The sequence below is a fragment of the Equus asinus genome, chromosome 21 (assembly GCF_041296235.1).
Source record: "Equus asinus isolate D_3611 breed Donkey chromosome 21, EquAss-T2T_v2, whole genome shotgun sequence".
Classification (NCBI taxonomy): Eukaryota; Metazoa; Chordata; class Mammalia; order Perissodactyla; family Equidae; genus Equus; species Equus asinus.
Window position 1 is genome coordinate 87244656 of NC_091810.1, and position 21261 is coordinate 87265916.

At 43.1% G+C, this 21261-nt stretch overlaps 1 protein-coding gene across 2 annotated transcripts in view; it reads left to right on the top strand.

Annotated features, from left to right (window-relative positions):
• The window catches only part of ZBTB38 (zinc finger and BTB domain containing 38), a 76038-nt gene extending 59345 nt beyond the window's left edge, over nt 1-16693 (top strand). For both annotated transcript variants that reach the window (XM_014852014.3, XM_044755387.2), the window contains one exon: nt 10132-16693. In XM_014852014.3, coding sequence (XP_014707500.3) covers nt 10132-13722 — 3591 coding nt within the window. In that variant the 3' untranslated portion in view covers nt 13723-16693. The remainder of the gene's footprint in view (nt 1-10131) is intronic.
• The last annotated feature ends 4568 nt before the right edge of the window (nt 16694-21261 follow it).

The following is a 21261-nucleotide window of genomic DNA, read 5'->3' on the forward strand; positions in this document are numbered from 1 at the left end:
GGGGAGGTGGATTTAGACAGTTTAACACCAAAGCAGCAGTTGGTGCTCTGTCCATTGCAGGATAGCCCAGCCTTGCCACTAGCTAGCTGCATTCTTGTTCCGAAGTCAGGATGTACAACGGTTCTACCCTCTGCCTTCCCCGAGAGGTAGCAGTCAGAGGAGAGGAACAGGGCCATGAAATCAGCTGGCCCTTTAGGTTCACAAGAAAATGGTAGTTGGCTTTTGAAATCAGCTCATCCCTCAAATGAGAAGTTCCAGGGGACAGGAATCCTGTCCTGGTCATTTTGGTCACTTGCATTTTGGTCCCCATAGCATTCAAGTTAAAAATGCCTTCCAATTTAAAAATGATGCTCAGTAGAGGCTCTGAGTGTCAGTGGAATTTGGTTGAGACAGAAATGGACACAGCACTCCAGGGCTTCAGAGAGAAATTCTCTAAGCCTGTTTGCCAGGTTTCTTGAGCAAGCAGGTGTCTGGGCAAGCTTGATCTTGAGATGAACCCAAGAGGCCTGGGCTACCCTGAAATACTATTGTGTTTCAAAAAGAAAAAAAAAAAAAAAACACCACGGACCTTTTCCTCCTTTCATCTTTCCAAACAAGCAGCCTGAAGTCTTTAACTGGGCACATTGCTTCACCCGTGAATCTGATAATACTCATTCTCACGATCTGTGTGCACGCAGCTACAAATCCAGAGACCCAGTGTTTACCTTTGCAAAATAATGCATTCAGGTAAGGTTGTTGAAGCCACCCTCTGTGTATTGAGGGCACTGGCAGCGTCCTGATGTTAGCCTTGCAAACGGCCCAAATTTCCGTTGAAAAAGCAAACTTCCCTCGCCACGCTACGCCTTCTTGAATCTGATCGTTTAAATGCATTAAAGTCTGATAAAGGCAGCTCCTCTCTCCCCTTTCCGGCTGCATTTAGAAGGCAAATCAAGAGGGTTTGCCTTTTCCTAGACACAGCTGAACTCTATAAAGGGCTTCTGTTTTGTAATCTGTTTTCGAGATCTGATGCGTCTGTTTCTAACACCCCGTCACGTGAGGCGGTCTGACGTAGTCACCCAACACGACTATGAGAAAACGTACTGCAGAGGTGTGTGGGATGGGGGGGCCGAGTCCCTGAAGCAGTTCCTTTGTCGGAACACTTTCCACAGCGAAGAGTGGACCCGTGCAGTAAATTCCACATCGATATGGGCCCCCCACTGGCCCGAAATGGACTGTGAGTTTGACTTTTGCAGGATTCCAGGTCAGTCTCCTAATACAGTGCGTTCTTTTTTTAGTTGGGTTCTAAGTTTCTTTTTATAGAAGAAGACTTGTGGTGGAGGGAGGAGAAAGTTGCTCTGTCGGCTCAGTTTTGTCACTATGTATGCTAGGAATTGAGTGGCCCAGGTGCTGTAGAGGGCTCGGGGCCTTTTCTCTGGGCAGAAGCTTTAGACAGTGGGGTTCATTCTGGCCCTGGAGCGTGGTCTTGAGTAAGTGACTTCTAGTTCGCAGTAAGAGTGTAGGCTGGGCAGGGTTACTTCACTCTGTCATGTCTTAAAGATTTACTAATAAAAGTACGTCAAATTTTATTAACAAGCCCTATAAAGTTCTACGTAATAGGTGTGTTGGTTAACAACTTTAAGAGATTTTTCAAGAGTATTTTTTTGCATTGTGAGAGTTAAAAGTTTATATGGCAGCTATCATTTTAAATTTTTGGACTTCTGTGTATTCAGGTAAAGTTGCCTTGACTAATCAGAGGAGGGGAGATTTAAATAAGCTGGAAATACTGGGAATTAGTTGGTCAGATCATTGCCAAGAATCGTTTCCCTTTTTTCAAGTTCCATCCCAGAATGAGTGAACCAGTGCCTAAAAGCAGATTCCAGGATATGATGGGGAGGGGGCTAATTTAGTAGATGAATGGAGAGAATTATCTGGGCAAAGAGAATACCGTGACCAAGCTAACCTTTGAGATGAGGAAGGCAAGGATGCAAGCAGTGATAGACATACAACAGGATGTGGACGGCAGCCCTGCAAATCAAGGAACAAATTTCACCTGAGTCAAACGTGGAGGGTCTGTGGGCCCACCTGGTTTTTCAGCCATGCTCAAACATGAGACAGCAATCACTTCTAGCTTGGAAAATTAAAGACGGCTGTAGAGTACAGGTCTCTAACTGGGTGTGTCTCTGTATTTCCCTCTCTCCTGCGCTCCTAATGTCTCCTGGGGATTTCTGCTTTGCGTTTTACCACGCTTTCATTCACTCTGACTTCAGTTCTTTTAGGCCTATATATGACTTATTTTATTGAGTGGAATAATTTTAAAATAATTTCTTTAAAAATAATTTTGAATATTTTCTTATAGGTTAGAGCAGCAGTTCTCAAACTTCTTGGTCCAAAGAGCACCCCCTTAATCTCTTGTCAATCATTTTGGACCCAAAGAGCTTTTGTTTATCTGAGTTATGTCTGTCGATATTTACCATATTCAAAATTAAAAATGAGAATTTAAAAAACTGTTAACTCATGAAAAATGACTGATAAACCCAGTTGTATAATAAAATAACATTTTATTTAAAAATTATGTTCTAAAGTAGAAAATATAGTGAGAAGAGTGGTATTGTTTTACGTTTTTGCAAATATCTTTAATATCTGGCTTAACAGCTGGATTTTCATATCTCCTTCTGCATTCAATTGCAATATGTTGTTTTAACTGAAGTGTATAAAGAAAAATCCAGCCTCACACAAATAGGCAGTTGGAAAAGGGAGACATATTTTTAATAGCTTTTTCAATTAATTGTCAATATTCTTTGATACTACACCAAAACTTGACAAGTGGTTATTTCTTAAAGATTAGTTGCAACATGAAATCTAAAACTGTATCAATGAACTTTCCATACTCTGTTACATTCATTTTGTATATATATTACTGGAAGAGCTTTCCTTATTATTTATTTATTTATCTGAGGAAGATTAGCCCTGAGCTAACATCTGCCACTAATCCTCTTTTTTGCTGAGGAACGTTAGCCCTGAGCTTACTCTGTGCCCATCTTCCTCTACTTTATATATGAGACGCCTGCCACAGCATGCCTTGATAAGCAGTGCTAGGTCCGCGCCTGGGATCCGAACTGGCGAACTCTGGGCCACCAAAGTGAAGCACACAAACTTAACTGCTACTCCACCGGGCCAGCCCCTGTATTCTGTTACATTTAAATCCATTAGTCTCTCTTACACCTTTTAGCCCATGCATGATTTTTTTATAATATGCATTGGTCATTGGGAAAATATTGGTTCACTGAGCTTTGTATATCTTTCAGATTTGTTACACAGTATCCAAAAATCACACTCCTTAGTATCACCACCAACCTCATTAGAAAAATCATTATGTACATATTGAGAAGTGTTGAGCTTATGGTGGTGGATACAAATTTTCCAAAATTCTAATTTTCCCTTGAAAATTGAATATTATTACTGGCAACAAAAAGGCTACTTTCTTGAAATGACAAACTCACTTAGTTCATTTGTAAGAAAGCATTCACCCAAATACCCACACCTGAATAACCATAGTTTGTCTATCAGTCATTCTTTCAAGTAAAAATGGTGTTCCATGAACAATTTGGTGAGTTCAGCTCATGATTCAAAGAACCACCCAAGTGCTCTTCCTCAAGGCAGCCAGTCGTGGTTTTCAGTAGGCGCTGGAATCCTTCTATGTTTACCTCCCATTTTATCACACAGAAGAATAGAAAGATAGAGATTCAAGAGTCAAGATTTAAGAAAATTAAACATTTTTACTCCTTGATCTGAGTGTTACTGGCTTGATGCCCGCTAAGGTGCCAGCCGTTTCACCCGTCATTGCTTTTTGCACCGTTAATACATGTCAGCATAGTAAAAAAAAAAACAAAAACAAAAAGGCAAATGACATCTTAGCATTATTTTGAAAAAAGTTTTGACCCCACAAACCTGCTGAAAGGGTCTTGGGAGACCCGGAGTTCCATGAAACACTTTGAGAACTGCCATATTGGAAGGAAACTAGGAAAAAAGTAGACAGGAATCAATTTTTTTTTTTAAAGATTGGCACCTGAGCCTATGTTGCCAATCCTTTTTTTCTTTTCCTCTTCTTCTTCTTCCCAAAGCCCCCCAGTACATAGCTGTATATTCTAGTTGCAGGTCCTTCTAGTTCTGCCATGTGGGATGCCACCTCAGCATGGCCTGATGAGTGGTACCATGTCCATGCCCAGGATCAGAACCAGCGAAACCCTGGGCTGCCAAAGTGGAGCATGCAAACTTAACCACTTGGCCACAGGGCCGGCCCCAGGAATCAATTTTATTTTCCTGGTAATTTCGCTCTCCGTAGAGTAGAATTTGGGTTCATCTAGGTCTAATTTTTAAAGCTTTAAATCAGGAACCTCTCTAAGCACAATATATAATTTAAGCCATTTGCCACTCGGGGTCCAAGGAGCCAGTTCCTCTCTGCTACCTGTCAGGATCATCAGCAATACATTGTACCTGCAGGTGCAGAGGGCACAAAGATTAGACTGTCCTGCACTCGAGAAGCAAATGAGGCAAGGTAGATGTGAACAAATGCATAACACGACACGTTATGATAAAGGCAGGAGCCCCAAACTCAAAATTCCGGAGGAGGAAGGCTGCCCGCATAGGGTGTCACCTGAGATGAGGAAGTGTAAGGAACTGCCAGGCAGGGGGGCTGGGGCCGGGACAGAAGAACTTCAAGAAGGAAAATACAGTCTTTCTCCTACAGCTTTATACAGATAGAATGTAGAAATCTTCCGAATTATGAGAAAAGGCACCCCTGGGTAGGAAGTGTGTGTGTGCTGGGTGGGTTGATGGTGGGGTTGAGGAGGCTAAGATGGAAAAGGGGCCTTCTCCTTTGTACCTTAATGCCCTTCTGTACTGTTTGAATATTTTACCAGGAGCATAGATTTATTTTATTTTTTTTAAAGCTAGTTAATCCTAAAAGCAAGTGAAGTTGGGGCCAGCCTGGTGGCATAGTGGTTAAGTTTGCACATTGTGCTTTGGCAGCCTGGGGTTCACAGGTTCGGATCCCAGGTGCGGACCTAGCACCACTGGTCAAGCCACACTGTGGCGGCATCCCACATAAAGTAGAGGAAGACTGGCACAGATGTTAGCTCAGGGCCAATCTTCCTCAAGCAAAAAGAAGATTGACGATAGATGTTAGCTCAGCGCCAATCTTCCTCACACAAAAAAAATAATAATAAAAAAATAAAAACAAGTGAAGAAAAGTCATTTTAATCACCAGAAGTATCTTATTTACATGCCCATCTTTGCATTATATGTATGTGTATGTATTATATAAGGTTGGAGTATGGCAGGAGACAAAAGCAGTGGAAGATTCTAAATATGCTAATTAACTAGAATTTTCCAATGACATTTATATAAAGTATAAATATAAAGTGTGTTTATCATATATTTATAAAATTCTTAAAAGCATTTTACATGCTTATAAAGTATACTTTATTAAATATACACGTATGTCCTTGTAACTATAATACAGAATTTTATATTTAATTTACATAGAGGCTTATATTTTGTTTACATATTTATGTATATAAATACAGGATGACCATCCATCCTCATTTCCCAGGGTGCAGCCCCAATGTATACCTGTCTCCCTAGCACGGTTATTAGTTGCACGCCCTTTCTCAAGGGTCCTGTTTTGAATGCTGCATTGTATGTTTACTCTATTTTTATGTGCTTATAAAAAATATTTACATATAGCATATGTTCACATATTTATATAGTCATACATTTATTTGTATATACATGTAGATATATACATATATGTATTTATGTATTTAGAAGGTATTTGTTAAAAACTATTACAGCTAAAAACAAACTCAGGAAAATGGTAACATAAATCGGATGACCACAGTTATCTAATTAGAAATTATAAAAAATATTGGCTCACCAAAATTTTTGCCTCTATCACATTTCTGTTAGCCTTTTCCATGCTTATCTGTTCCATCTTAGTAATACTTTTGAGAGTAGCGAATTTATTTCATGAAACATGCTTTTTAGAAAACATTTTAGAAAGTTACTTGTAAATTAAATCTCATCTTCCTTCCAACTTATATTTCTTTTTCTGAAGTCTCCTGTGGGCTCTCCGTCGGCAGGAGCTCCGAAGGCTTCTGTTTCAAGTTACTCTCTATGAAGAAAAATAGCGAGGAGGTCACTTTAACTTTTTTAAGTCAAAAAATGCTATTTTTGGTGACAATGACTGGCCCCACACATGAGCTCGTTTATGTCTTAATTTTAGTTGGGGGATACCCCTAAAGTGTGTCTGATAAGATCTGTGGATCCGATGTTGTTTTACTTAGTGTTCATATCAGTCACACAGATAAAACTGGTTAAAGGAGCCAGGCTGGTCACGTTACTGAGAGAAGCCACTTGGTGGTAAGTGCTAGGACAGGCAGTGTGTGTGTGTAAGAAATTGTGATGAGGGGACACAGCTACTAGGCGCCAGTCCTTCTTGCCAGGCAGGCAACAAGGTGGGAAGGAGACTTTTCAATATTTACTTGTTACATCTTTTGAATTTGGTATCGTATGAATGTATTCTTTATTCACTAAATAAATAGAAGTGTAGAATACATATGGATTCCAGGATCTCGCCCTAGCTGTTCTGAACTGCACTCTCTGCAGGACAGGGGGAGGGAGGATCTCGAAACTGTTTCCCCAGTGACTTCGATGCAGAGCCAGGTTTGGGAGCTACTGTCCCAAAGCATATAGTAGGCGTGCGGTGAGCACTGTGCAGAGGGGGAGTGGACTCTTGTCTTCCTATAACGTTTAGCCTGATGCCTCGTCCTTAGCGGTTGTTCAGTTCATATTGGTCGAGGGAATTAAAGTAAATTTTGAGTTCACATACCATCCTGCCCTCCCACTTTCTTAACTGGGGGTGGGGCCATCTGCCCCCTCCAGGCTCTCACTCTGTCTGGGTGGGTAGGCTACTTCCCACCCGGACCGCAGGGATGGCCTAACCAGCTGCTCTCCTACAGCCCGCAGCCCGCAGCCCTCCTCTGATCCTCTCAGCGCACTGCAGCATGAGCGATTTTTCTTTCAACTCAAATCAGATCATGCCTTTCAGTGGTTCCCTCGTACCTGCAGAAAAATGTACTGTGGAGAGTCCTTTAGAACCTTTACCTTTTGGTCTGGCCCTTCCTTTCCTAGCCCATGTCATTCAATGGTTAGGTGCTGAGGCCTGCTGTATGCCACACTGCGGAGGACACTGGGGACAGGGCAGGGCACGCCCTCTCCTACCGTCACACAGACCGGCTTGTTGGTCCCTGAGTACACGAGACCCTCTGACCGTTTTTTGTTTTGCCCATGGTGTTCCTTCTGCTTAGAATGCCCTTCCCACACCGCTGTTCCATTTATTCATTGATGCCGAGCTTTGCAGGGCGCCTGTAAACAAGCAGTTTTCGCGCCATCTTCTACCTCTTTGTGCCTACCTTTATATCAGGCCTACCGTCATGGATTCCAGTTACTAGTTGGCTGTTCTCTCTGTTCGCCTAGACTTGGAGCTCCTTGAGGGCAGAGATGCCTTAGTCTCCTCACTATCTCCAGCTCCGAGCACTGTCTCTGACCCTGGGAGGCATTAACATATTTGCTGGATAAAATTGATACAAGAATGAAGTTTCTTTGTGTGTGCCAAAAAGGCAAATCAAGGTGCTGGTTAGTAACTATCATTTTAAAAGGATTTCTGCCGCACAATTGTAGCTCTTCCCCTGAAAGATATCATACTTGGATTTTCCACAGTTATGAGGATGTTTTAATGACATATAATGATAGTTCCTATTATATATGTTATTCTAACTGTAAGTATGGCTAAGATATTATTAAATGTTAACAGTTGGCCTTTTACTCACTGTCCTGACTGAATAATCTAAGAGAAGATTCAGAGAATCCTGCAGAAGAGAGTGGGGCTCATAACCTGAGACCCTAGAGTACTTGTTAGCTTGATGTTAGGTACTGTATTCCCCAAACGCAAGCAGAGCCTGTGGGAGGTTCAGTGAGCCGTGAACTGAGTGTTTTGGAAGAAGCAGTGGTTTTGAGGTGGAAGGACAACATAGATGATGTCAGCATAGAATTAAACCAAGATGGAAGCCGTTGTTTTAATCATACAGCATGTATTTTGCCAAATCTGAGACTATCCAGTCAGGCCAGATAAAGAATTGAAATAATGTATGGGCTTCAGCAAAGCCAAACGAGAGAATCATATATGAGTCAGGGGAGAAAGGAGATTCTACAGGGGCCCAGACCAGAGAGACCTCAAGGAAGGCAAAGGGGACATCAGCAAAGTCTGTCATTGATCTATAACCAGTGAGGGACAGACTGCTGTGATGTGTTCAGGGGTGACCCTTTCTCCCTTCGGGGACACACAGAAGCCGTAAAGATCCCATTTCATTTAATTCCATTTTTATTTATAGATTTAATCCCCCACACTTCCAGAAAAGATTCATGGAAGATTATAATTAAAGGCAGGGTAAACAAGAGTAGAAGAACTAATGTCAAATAAAGAAAGTGAGACAATAGTCACCCCAGAAACCCAGGCTGACAATGGCTGCGACAGGTGATGGTAAAAGTGAGTTCTAAGCTTCCTTATCTCAAGAACTAAAAGAGAAACAGGGTGAGCGTATTGTTCTCATTATCTGAAGAATTTGTCAGTGGAAATGCACTTTTTCCAATGGCTGAATGAAATAAAAGAATTTAGCAAATGGATCCTTGTGTGAACACTAAATAAAATAGTGGATACAGCTTATAAAAGCTTTATGAAAAGGTACAAAGATATTCTTTCTGTGGCCGTCTGGTCTTTCCAAATGAATAAATGTGCTAGGAAGGCATTGCCTCCGGGAGTTAAAGAGCGAGCATCCAGCTATATGGCTTTCTGGATGTCACCTGATAAGGATAGAGCCTGGATGAATAGCTGGTTAGTAGGTCCTTCTGCAGAGGGTTGTTTTATTTTAACTGCAGGAGTGATCTATTAGTGTGTAGTGAAATTAGTAAGTTGCTGTTAACATTTTTTAAATGAAAGATAATGGAACAGAACAGAATGCATTGCACACACATCGTGAGGTTAAGTTTTACTTCACTGCTGTCTTAGGTCAATGTGTACCGTGTGTTTCTTACTCTGGGTAAGTATGGAAGCTTCTGCTCTTGACCGTCACTCACTAGAATGTTGGTTGGTAGGCTCTGGCCATCCCAGGCTCGTGGTATAGAACATAGATAGAGAATAACAAGAACGAGGCTCCAGGAAGAACAGAGATAAGATCCTCAGACCAGAATAAGGACCACTGTGCCTTTAAATTGTGATAATTTAGGAACCTGTGGCTAGACTCAGTATTGTAAACTCAGAAACATACTTTCCTGGTGTCGTGTTTTGTTTCCTTTTGGTTTGCCTTCAGTACCTCACAGGGTTCTTTTGAAAACCCTAGTCTGCTTTGGCTGTAGTGGAAGAGAACTCAGAAAAGGAATGGGATGGGTGCCCCCAAGGGCTGGTAGCACAGAGGCAGGGTGCCCCTGGTGGTCAGACTCGGTCATGCAGGCTGAGGCTTTCCACAGAGAGACGCCTCTGAGCCACGAAAGAGGAATGGCTCCTCCAGTTCTTGCTTCTTCTCTGAGCGGGCAGGACCTTTACACACAGGTATTGCTTCCTTAAGGAAAAACTTTTTTTAAAATCACTTTCGTGCTTCATGAATTATGTTTGGGTCAGGTCATTAGGGCTTTCTTTGAAAATGGATCGGAGGTTTGTGGCAGAACCGTGGCTCTGCCCAACTCGGGGGGTTCAGTGCGGTGGCCTTGAGTCATGATGAGACCCTTAACATTGGGGGGGACCTCCTCCGCCCAAATTCGGACATGTATATATAGCTACAACTTTGAAGGAAGAAGGAGAAAGAGTTCTGGGAGGATTTCCAACTATAACAACTGTTGGCAATGGTATGAGAAACAGGCTGGGGCGAGATAAAGATTTAGCTTCTAATGTTGACTCCAAGTCTTGGAAGCAAAATAGAATGAAATAAAAACCTGCATTTTCATACAAAACAAAAGTTTTTCAAAGATGTTGAAAATAGTCTAGAAATATAGAAGCTACTTGTGGAAGAGTCTCTGACCATTTCTCTCCTCTCGTTTCAGATGACAGTCATGTCCCTTTCTAGGGACCTCAAGGATGACTTTCACAGTGACACAGTGCTCTCCATCTTAAATGAGCAGCGCATTCGGGGCATTTTATGTGATGTCACTATCATTGTGGAAGACACCAAATTTAAAGCCCACAGCAATGTCCTGGCTGCTTCCAGCCTTTATTTCAAAAATATCTTTTGGAGCCACACAATCTGTATTTCCAGCCACGTCCTGGAGCTGGATGATCTCAAAGCTGAAGTGTTTACAGAAATCCTTAATTATATCTACAGCTCCACAGTCGTCGTCAAGAGACAGGAAACAGTCACTGACCTTGCAGCTGCAGGGAAAAAGCTGGGAATATCCTTCTTGGAAGATCTTACCGATCGCAACTTCTCAAATTCCCCAGGTCCCTACGTCTTCTGCATTACTGAGAAAGGAGTGGTTAAAGAGGAAAAAAATGAAAAAAGGCATGAAGAACCAGCCATCACTAATGGGCCGAGGATCACAAATGCATTTTCCATCATTGAAACGGAAAATAGTAATAACATGTTTTCTCCACTGGACTTGAGGGCAAGTTTCAAAAAGGTCTCTGACTCCATGAGGACCTCTAGCCTTTGCCTGGAGAGGACTGATGTCTGCCACGAGGCGGAGCCCGTCCGGACCCTGGCTGAGCACTCATATGCTGTTTCTTCCGTGGCCGAGGCTTACAGAAGTCAGCCTGTACGTGAACGTGATAGCAACTCACCTGGCAAAACAGGTAAAGAAAATTGTGAAGCTCTGACAGCAAAGCCGAAAACATGCCGCAAGCCAAAGACGCTCTCCCTGCCCCAGGATTCTGATCCAGCTGCAGAAAATATACCGCCTCCTCCAGTAGTAACCAACTCAGAGGTTAACCAGGAAAGAAGTCCACAGCCAGCTGCAGTTCTTTCTCATTCAAAATCTCCCCGCAACGAAGGCGATGTCCGTCCTTCCAGGGAAGATGAAAATAAATCCTCGGACGTCCCCGGGCCGCCGACAGCGGAGGTTCCACCCCTCGTTTACAATTGTAGCTGTTGTTCCAAATCCTTTGACAGCAGCACTCTGCTCAGTGCCCACATGCAGCTGCACAAGCCAACACAGGAGCCGTTAGTGTGCAAGCACTGCAACAAGCAGTTCAGCACCCTGAACAGGTTGGACCGGCACGAGCAGATCTGCATGAGGGCAAGCCACATGCCCGTCCCGGGAGGAAATCAACGCTTTTTAGAAAACTATCCTACCATTGGACAAAACGGAGGTTCGTTCACAAGTCCAGAACCTTTATTATCTGAAAATAGGATTGGTGAATTTTCCAGTTCCGGAAGTACCTTGCCGGAAACGGACCACATGGTTAAATTTGTTAACGGGCAGATGTTCTACAGTTGTGTTGTATGCAAACGTAGTTACGTGACTTTATCCAGCCTCCGGAGACATGCAAATGTTCACTCATGGAGAAGAACATATCCTTGCCATTACTGCAACAAAGTGTTTGCGTTGGCTGAGTACAGGACAAGACATGAAATTTGGCACACGGGAGAAAGGCGCTATCAGTGTATTTTCTGCCTTGAAACCTTCATGACCTACTATATACTCAAAAACCATCAGAAGTCTTTCCATGCCATAGATCATAGACTGTCCATTAGTAAAAAGACGGCCAATGGGGGCCTGAAGCCTAGTGTCTATCCATATAAACTTTATAGACTCCTGCCTATGAAATGCAAGAGGGCTCCTTATAAGAGCTACCGGAACTCTTCCTATGAAAATGCTCGAGAGAACAGTCAGATCAGTGAGTCTGCACCTGGTCCCTATGTCATTCAGAATCCACACAGCTCTGAATTACCTTCGCTGAATTTCCAAGACAGTGTAAACACCTTGACCAAGAGTCCACCCATCCCATTGGAAACACCTGCATGTCAGAACATACCCACTTCTGCCAGTGTGCAAAATGCAGAGGGTACCAAATGGGGACAGGAGCCACTGAAAGTTGATGTTGACAATAACTTTTATTCAACTGAGGTGTCAGTTTCTTCCACCGAAAATGCTCTCAGTTCTGCCGTCCCTGCCGGAGAAGCTCCCGTGTTGTCTGTGAGTAATGGCAGTGAGAACTCCGCCTCTGTGATTAGCTACAGTGGCTCAGCACCGTCGGTCATTGTGCACAGTAGCCAGTTTTCCTCGGTGATAATGCACAGCAACACTGTTGCTGCCATGACCAGCAGCAACCACAGAGCCCCTTCAGAACCGGCTGTCAGCCAGTCCCTGAGAGATGACGGCAAACCTGAGCCAGACAAAGGGAGTAGAGTCGCCAGCAGACCCAAAAGCATTAAGGAGAAAAAGAAAACTATACCATGTATCAGGGGAGAACTACCAGAGGAGTCAAAATACACTGCTGACCCTGGAGGGTCGTTGAGCAAAACCACAAACATCGTTAAAGAAACCAGTAAAATTGAAACCTACATTGCGAAGCCTGCTCTACCTGGAACCTCCACAAATAGCAACGTCGCGCCCCTCTGCCAAATAACAGTGAAAATTGGGAATGAAGCCATCGTGAAAAGGCATATCCTAGGATCGAAACTGTTCTATAAGAGAGGGAGAAGACCCAAGTATCAAATGCAGGAGGAGACTCTGCCACGAGAGAGCGACCCGGAGACCAACAGAGACAGCCCGCTGGGGCTTTGCCAATCCGAGTGCGTGGAGATGAGCGAAATGTTCGATGACGCAAGTGACCAGGATTCCACTGACAAACCGTGGCGCCCGTACTACAACTACAAACCCAAAAAGAAATCCAGACAGTTGAGAAAAATGAGGAAAGTCAACTGGAGGAAGGAGCATGGAAACAGGAGCCCAAGCAATAAGTGTAAATACCCAGCAGAACTGGACTGCGTGGTGGGGAAGTCTCCTCAGGAGAAGGCCTTTGAGGAAGAAGAAAATAAAGAGATGCCTAAGTTGCAGTGTGAACTCTGTGATGGAGACAAGGCCTCAGGGGCTGGAAACCAAGGAAGGCCCCACCGGCACCTCACTGCCAGGCCTTATGCGTGCGAGCTCTGCGCCAAGCAGTTCCAGAGCCCTTCCACGCTCAAGATGCACATGCGGTGTCACACGGGAGAGAAGCCGTACCAGTGCAAGACCTGCGGGCGGCGCTTTTCCATGCAAGGAAACTTACAGAAACACGAACGCATCCACCTGGGCGTGAAGGAGTTCATCTGTCAGTACTGCAACAAGGCGTTCACGTTGAACGAGACCCTCAAAATCCACGAAAGAATCCACACTGGTGAAAAGCGTTACCACTGTCAGTTCTGCTTCCAGAGTTTTTTGTATCTGTCCACGAAAAGGAATCATGAGCAGAGGCATATTCGGGAGCATGACGGGAAGGGCTACGCCTGCTTCCAGTGCCCCAAAATTTGCAAAACAGCTGCTGCCCTTGGGATGCACCAGAAGAAACACTTATTCAAAAGCCCAAGTCAGCGGGAGAAAATAGAAGGAGACGTGTGCCTCGAAAACTCAGATCCCCTGGAAAATCCACATTTCATTGATTCAGAAGACAATGACCAAAAGGATAACGTACAGACCATTGTTGAAAATGTCCTTTGAATGGCAATACTTGGAAAAATCTTCAAAAACCTAAGTTGGTGGCTTTGTGTTTTTTGGGGTTTTTTTAGTTAGCCGTTTCCTTTTTTGTTTTCGTTTTTCAGTTTAGTTTTGTTCACATAATAGTCATAAAGGAGTGAAGTGTAAAAAAGGAAAATCTCATTTGTGAAAATTCCAGAAAAAGGATCCTAATATCTACTTTGGGTTTTAGCATTAACTTCATGCAAAGTGCACAAAAACGAAATAGCTGATCCTCCAGTATCCCGAGTGTCTTGTGAAAGCTTATGAAGTTCTTCGCTGTGGTATTTCTGCCAGTGAAAACAAAGAGTTTAATTTTAGCCTAACTTAAAACTTTCTAGTAAGTGCTAATAGGAACCGGCTGCTGAACTGTCTTTAGTCACTGGAGAAAATAAGGGTCGGATATCATGAAAATGTCATCTTCATAAATATGTTAAAAGGTGAACAAGCTACAACAGTCATTATTCCCATCCAGCTTCTGCACTATTAAAAATTGTTTAAATTAATGGATACATATGAAGTAATAATATAGCTGAAAATACGTGTGAAATGAGTAACTTAAGTAGGACGTTCATACATTACCTAGAACTACTTTTCTGCACACAAACCTTGTAAAATACATATATAAATCACTATAACTTTTAACTGTCCATGTCCCCTGTAGAGAATTATAATGATGAGCAATAGATCTGCAAATAATGAGGACTGCTGTAAAAAGCAGTAGAAAGCATTTTGAATAGGACTTAAGAGCATGCGTGTGCTTTTAGCTGGAATGCTGTTCTCTTGCAGTTATGGCTGAGCTGTGTTAGAATTGGTCTACTCGAGTCGCAGAAAACATAGGTCATGCCTTATCTATGGGGGAGAGCCTTCCCAGAACTTACCTGTGATTACCTGTGCTGTGTATTACTTTGCAGTGGCCTCACTTCAGAAAATGAAGAAGGGTCAAATTCTTCTGAAACGCCCTACAGTCTTCCATCTATCACAAGGCCATGGCTGTGGAGGTCTAGTCCAGATAGACGTACCCAGTCCCAGGGGTCAAGTAAAACCTGACACCTCCCGTTCCACAGAAGGAGTGTCCAGGAAGTTTAGCGCAAGGCACGCATACAGTGATGAATTCCCAGGCACTTGAAAGTGACAGAAAGCCTAGTCCCTACAATTATTAGCCCTCTTGGAGATTATGCAGCCTACAAGTGTATACTAGTATAAAACAAAAGGACAACAGAACCCCCCCACCAAACCATTAATGATTTGATTGGGCAAGAGGAATTGATGATCTTCCTTGCCTCAAACAGTGGCTTTGTTTTGGGGAGGATGGGGAGATAGAATGTGGAATGACAAGGTTCCATCACTTACTTACATGACTTATAAATATATCCACAAAGCCAAATGCCTTGTCTTCATGTTTGCAGATATCCAGCCCCCTTACCTAAAAATCCGCTCAAGTTTTTTAATGTTCTTTTATGCTGGCCCACACCATCGGCATTGCCCTCAAAGTCTAATTACCCTCTAGGATACTCCATCATGTGGACTAGGTTCCTGGGAAGCTGGAACTCGTGATCTCGTGATTCTTACTTTTTAAACTGCCAGAATAGGAGGGAGAGAGAAGACATTCCTACGCTTTGATCACCAGTGTGGGCAGAATGCAGAGCCTGGTTTCAGGGTGACCTGCAGCCATTCATGTTCACGGGATTTGGGAGACGGAAACCCAAGATACCCAAGGTTCCCATGACGAAGAAGTAGCTCGAAGGACTCCAGTTTCTCTCTCCAAGTGTTGTGATGTCTCCATGAAGAAGACTTAATATGGATTTGGGTGGGCAAGAAAGCATTTCACACCCGGAAAAGGACGTGATCAGAGCTGACCTTTTTATACTGTAGTACTTTGCTGTTAAGTAAGCCCAATATTGTACCTGCATTTATCTCTGTTCTACTTTCACTCACATACAGTATTATGTAACAGAGGCAAATGGGAAAATGCAAGCGGACTCAACTTTATTTTATACATTGTATATATGTACACCTGCACTATTCATTTGGGTTTCGTTAAAGAGATGGTCACAAAGGGCTTATGAAAATCTTTTTCAAATTGATAATTAGAATATTGAATAAGCAATCCTGTGATCTATTAATTTGTTTATCTCGATTAGGATTATGAATCAAGGAGAATTACTGTGCATTTTAGTCATTTTGATTTGAGGTAACTCCAAATATAAAATTATTACATGTAGTGATGTCTCCCAGCCCTTACATGTGGATATTTTTTAAGTGGACTTGTATGCTGATAATTCTAGACCAAAGTAAATATGGCAGAATATTTATACATGAAAAAATAATTTTGCAAATATTTTCTATAATTGTATTATTCGTTTAAAATGTTGATAGCTTGTGTTAGTTTCAGGGAGGGGTGTATATTTTGATAAAAAATACTTGACTTTGTAATTCTGTATATTCTATACAATTTATAGCAGAGCCGTTTTAAGACTAAGCCTTGTCACATTTTTTGTTAATTGTGAAAACTTTATTATGAGTGATGTTTAAGTATGCATTGACCACATACTGACCAACTAGAATTAAAGTAAGTGTATAAACAGTGAGCATACTGTATGCTGTACAAGATATACTGTAATTTGCTGTTTTAGCATCTGTATTTTGGTTAGAAGATATTATTAAATGCAGATGTCAAGGGTTGGAGAAGTCTAATTTTATTTTTAGAAATAATGAATATAAATTTGTCTTTGCTTGATTAAAATAGCTTATTCCTATGTTAAGTCTCTTTTTAAATGTTTTAATGTTAATTCTTCTGTGCAGCCAAGCAGCTGTTTCATCTCTGTGAGTCAGAGCATTGTTTCACGTATTATTCATTCAATATATTTCTGTTTCCTTGTTTACATTCCATAGTACCTACTTCCATGCTTGGGACTCAAATGGAATATGACATTAAAAAAAAAGTAGAATAAGAGAGATTGAAGTCTTCTGGTAATTTAGTGCTTTGGATAGGCCTGATCTTAGCATGAAAATCTCAGAGTATGGGAAGCATTCTGCTCTGTTCACCCACAGGAAGCAAATTACACTTATCAAGAACCAGGCATTTGGCAACACTCTTTACGTCGCCCGTTTCATTCTGTCCTTCCCTGATGACCCTGGGGAGGACACCTCGTTATCCACATTTTATAGTGACTTTGAGAAGATCCCACGGCCAGACAGAGCCAGGATTTCCATCCAGGGCTGCCTGACCCCGAAGCCCGTGTTTTTGTTCCTTCTCAACACCTTACAGAAAAATGCTTGACGTAAACTGAACAGAGAGTGAGGAAAGGAGACCAACACAGTCATACGGCTTCAGGATGGTAGTTGTTAGGATGACAGCTTCCGGGAGGCCGTGTGAGGCTCAGCTTCCCTGGACTCGCTGCTAATCTACTGACTGAGGCTTCAGTACTGCAGCCTTTGGCTTCTCATATCTTCAGATATTGCCCTATAAAAATCAGGTTTTAAGAGTTTGTACACTTTTTTTTGGAATATGGAGTGAAATTATAATTTAATGCTATTATAAGCTAGTAATTTTTGACATTTAAAAAAAAATCTGTTCCCGGGGCCAGTCCCAGGACCCAGTGGATAAGTTCTGTGTGCTCCACTTCGGCAACCTGGCTTCCGTTCCCGGGCATAGACCTACACCACTTGTCAGCAGCCATGCTGTGGCAGTGACCCACATACAAAACAGAGGAAGATTAGCACAGATGTTAGCTCATGGCAAATCTTTCTCAGCAAAAAAAAAAAAAAAAACTATCACAGACTGTACTCCTAACCTTAGCTAACTATCTTCAGATGCATGCAATTAGTCCCAATGGCTAATGGGAAAGGGAGTGCCAGGGACTCGGGCAGCACAATCCACCACCAACACAGGGGAAAAACTCAGATTTCCATCCAAATGACTGGCCAGTAGTAGTAATTTTTTATCTGAAGGACAATCCAAACCAAATTCTCCCAAAAACTTGGTAACTGCTCTCCGCTAAAACTAACTTTATTGTCTAGCAAAACAACAGATTTAATATTGAAAGAATTTGCAACAATTGAGAAAGTAGCTGGATTAAAAGCATGAAAACAAACTATGCAAAGCAATCCTGTCTGCAGAGCAATATTCTTTTCATTACTTCGGGTCCTTTCGTTCCTGTTGCTCACCTTCCGCTCTTCTCGTCACCTGTTGATCGATTAGGTTCTGCTCCCTTTCTCTCCATCAGCTCCTCTTGGCAGAGGCAATGGGTCTTCCACTTCAGTTTCCTCCATATCTGAGGACTCTTCCCCTTTCCCCTCCCTAAATCCTGGCATCTATTAGTCCCCTTTCTGGAGAGAACAGCTCCCTTTGGCCCCTCCCTCCGTCTCTCCCCAGTGTGCACCCCTGACCCTGATTCTTCAAAGAAAACGGTCAGTGAGTGGGCCAGTTGGCTTAGTGTGCAATTTTTAAAACGTAACACTCCAAATTTAGACAACTAAGGGAAGAACTGGTTACAACAGAAATGTGACTACATTTTTATTACCTCCTTCTTGACATCTGAGACATCAGGTAATTCTACTTGTTTAGAAGGCCTGGCTGAGAAGTGAGCACTTTTCTCAATAACTTTAAAAGTTATGACTTATATGTAATTCTAGGGGGATTTTATTGCTGTTATAAGAAACTTTGGTACACAGAGATTTAAAAGATGTAACAATGCTAACTTATGTAGGAATTTAGTTCATTTATTCAAAATATGCTTAACTTTGAGTGTTGGGCATTATGTCAAGGCCAGGGCTACAGAGATATAAGCAGTAGTCTATGCCTTCAAGGAACTTCACTCCGGGGAAGGAGACTGACAAGGCAATAGGTGATTAAGAAACAAAGCGCTGTGCTCCTAGGGGCTCAGAACCAACACAGAGAACACTGAGCTGGAGCTGATGGGGCCTGGGCTTCCCAGTGGGGTCAGGTGCAGATAGGAGTCATTAAAACAAAGGAGCCCGGGTGAGTGTAGATTATTCCCCAAGCCTGGGGTTTGGCATGGTGAGCCAGAGGGGCATGCTAAAGACACATCACCAGGGCCTCCTGGGCCTTCCCAGAGGGTTTGAATTTCTATCCTGGCAGCAGAAGGGCATTAGGGGAGCAGGTGAGGGGCTGAGTGCTAGGAGATGAGGTCAGAGAGGGGTACCACAAGGTCCAAGCAAGATGAGAAGCCATTGCAGGGCTTCAGCAGAGAGGACCCGACCTGACGTGTTAACGACCACTCTCACTGCAGTGTGGGGAATAGGTGGCAGGATGGGGCAAGGGTGGGGGTGGGGAGATAGATAGGAGGCTGTGGCAGCCTAGGTGACAGATGACAGTGGCTAGGACAAGGGTGGGAGTAGTAAAAATACAAAGACTAGATCACATTCTGGATAGATTTTTTTTTTTTCTTTTTAAAGATTGGCACCTCGGCTAACAACTGTTGCCAATCTTCCTTTTTTTTTTTCTGCTTTATCTCCCCAAACTCCCCCGTACATAGTTGTATATCTTAGTTGCAGGTCCTTCTAGTTGTGGGATGTGGGATGCCGCCTCAACGTGGCCTGACAAGCGGTGCCATGTCCGCGCCCAGGATCCGAACTCTGGGCCGCCGCAGCAGAGGTTGCGAACTTAACCACTCGGCCACGGAGCTGGCCCCTGGATAGATATTTTTAATAGGAAAAGTTTCAAACACATGAAAAGGCAGAATAGTATGGTGAACCCCAGTGTGCCTATCATCCAACTTCAACAGTCAACAATTCATCACCAATTTTATCTATACCCTCACTACTTCTCTACTGTACTATTTTGAAGTAGATCTCGGACATCATACCATTCCATCTGTAAGTATTTCAGAACGTGTCTCTAAAAAAATAAGCATTTTTAATATAACCATATCATTATCACACCTGAAAAATTAATAGTTCTTTAGGGCCAGCCCATTGGCATAGTGGTTAAGTTTGTTTGCTCCACTTCAGCAGTCCAGGGTTCCTGGGTTTGGATCCCAGGCGTGGACCTACACACCACTCATCAAACCATGCTGTGGCAGCATCCCACATACAAAAATAGAAGAATGTTGGCACAGATGTTAGCTCAGCAACAATCTTCCTCAAGCAAAAAGAGGAAGATAGGCAACATATGTTAGCTCAGGGCCAATCTTCCTCACTAAAAAAAAAAAAAAGTTCCTTAAATCCATCAGTTAAAATTTGATTATCTTACAATTGTCATAATTTTGTTTACAATTTGAATCTGAACCCACATAAGGTCCCACACTACAATTGGTTGATGTAGCTGGGTGTCTTTTAATCTATAGGTTCCCCCCTCTATCTCCTTTTACCCCCCTTTGCAATTTATTTGTGAAGAAATGAGGTGGTGTGTCCTGAAGAGTTTCTCACCATGTGGGAAGCAGCAGGACAGCTTCCTAGGCTGGGTTATGTTCTTTTCTCAGGAGGCACATCCTTTTGGGCTGAGATACTGGATGCCCTTTGAAGATCGGTCTGATAGGATTTGCGGGTGGTTTAGGTCCCATGGGGGAGGGAAAACAGAGGAGTCAAGGATGACTCTGAGGTTTGGGTCTGAGCAATTGGAAGGATGGAGTCGCCAGCAGACAACTAGATATGTTGAGCAGAAGTTCAGAAGAGGCACTGACTCCAGCCGCAGATCTGAAAGTCATGTCTCGTTAATTCAAAACCTGTTTGAGCTAGGCACTGGGAATCCAAGGGCAGGCGAAACAAATAGTCCCTGGAGCTCAGCGGGGATCTAGCGGGGAAGGCAAAAAGCTGAATAATCACAGCTGCGATGAGTGCCGTGAGGAAGAGCTACGAGGGGCTGCGAGGACATCTAAGGGGGGGTCTAACCTAGTCTGGAAATTCAAGGGAAGTCACCCTTGAGGAAGGAACTTTTGAGGTGAGATCTGAAAGATGAACAGGAGTCCAAGGGGAGAGCGTTTCCAGGTAGAGGGAATGGCAGGTACAGAAGGCTGCTTCTGGAGGGAACACAGTGCTCTGGAAGCAAATGGTGGCCAGAGCGCAAGAGAGATGGATCTGCGGTGAGGTGGAGGGCAGGAGCCAAGCTGAGCAGGGCCTCCCAGGTCGCGCTAAGGATTCGGATCTTATGCTGAGAGCAACAGAAAGCCCTTGAATTGTTTACAGCAGGTTGGGACAAGGAGAGGTGATTTAATCAATTTTGTGAAAAAGTCACCGTGGCAGAAATGTAGAAAATGGTTTGGAGGACAGTAGCAGCCCTGAGTAGAGCACTTAGGAAACTATTGCAGTGGTCCAGGCTGGAGATGATAGTGGCTTGGATTACACGGAGGCAGTGAAGATGGAGAGAAGAGAGAAGGTTTGGGAGCAGGACTTGGTATGGAATTAACACGGCAAGTGAGGGCTAGGGAGGGGTCAAAGATAAACTTTTGGTTTCAGAATTGTTAAAACTATGGGAATTCAAGATGTCCCCTATGAAGCTTGGCTAGAGAAAGACAGAATCCCAGAAAACATCAGTATTTGAAAGAGGAGTTAAATAAAAGC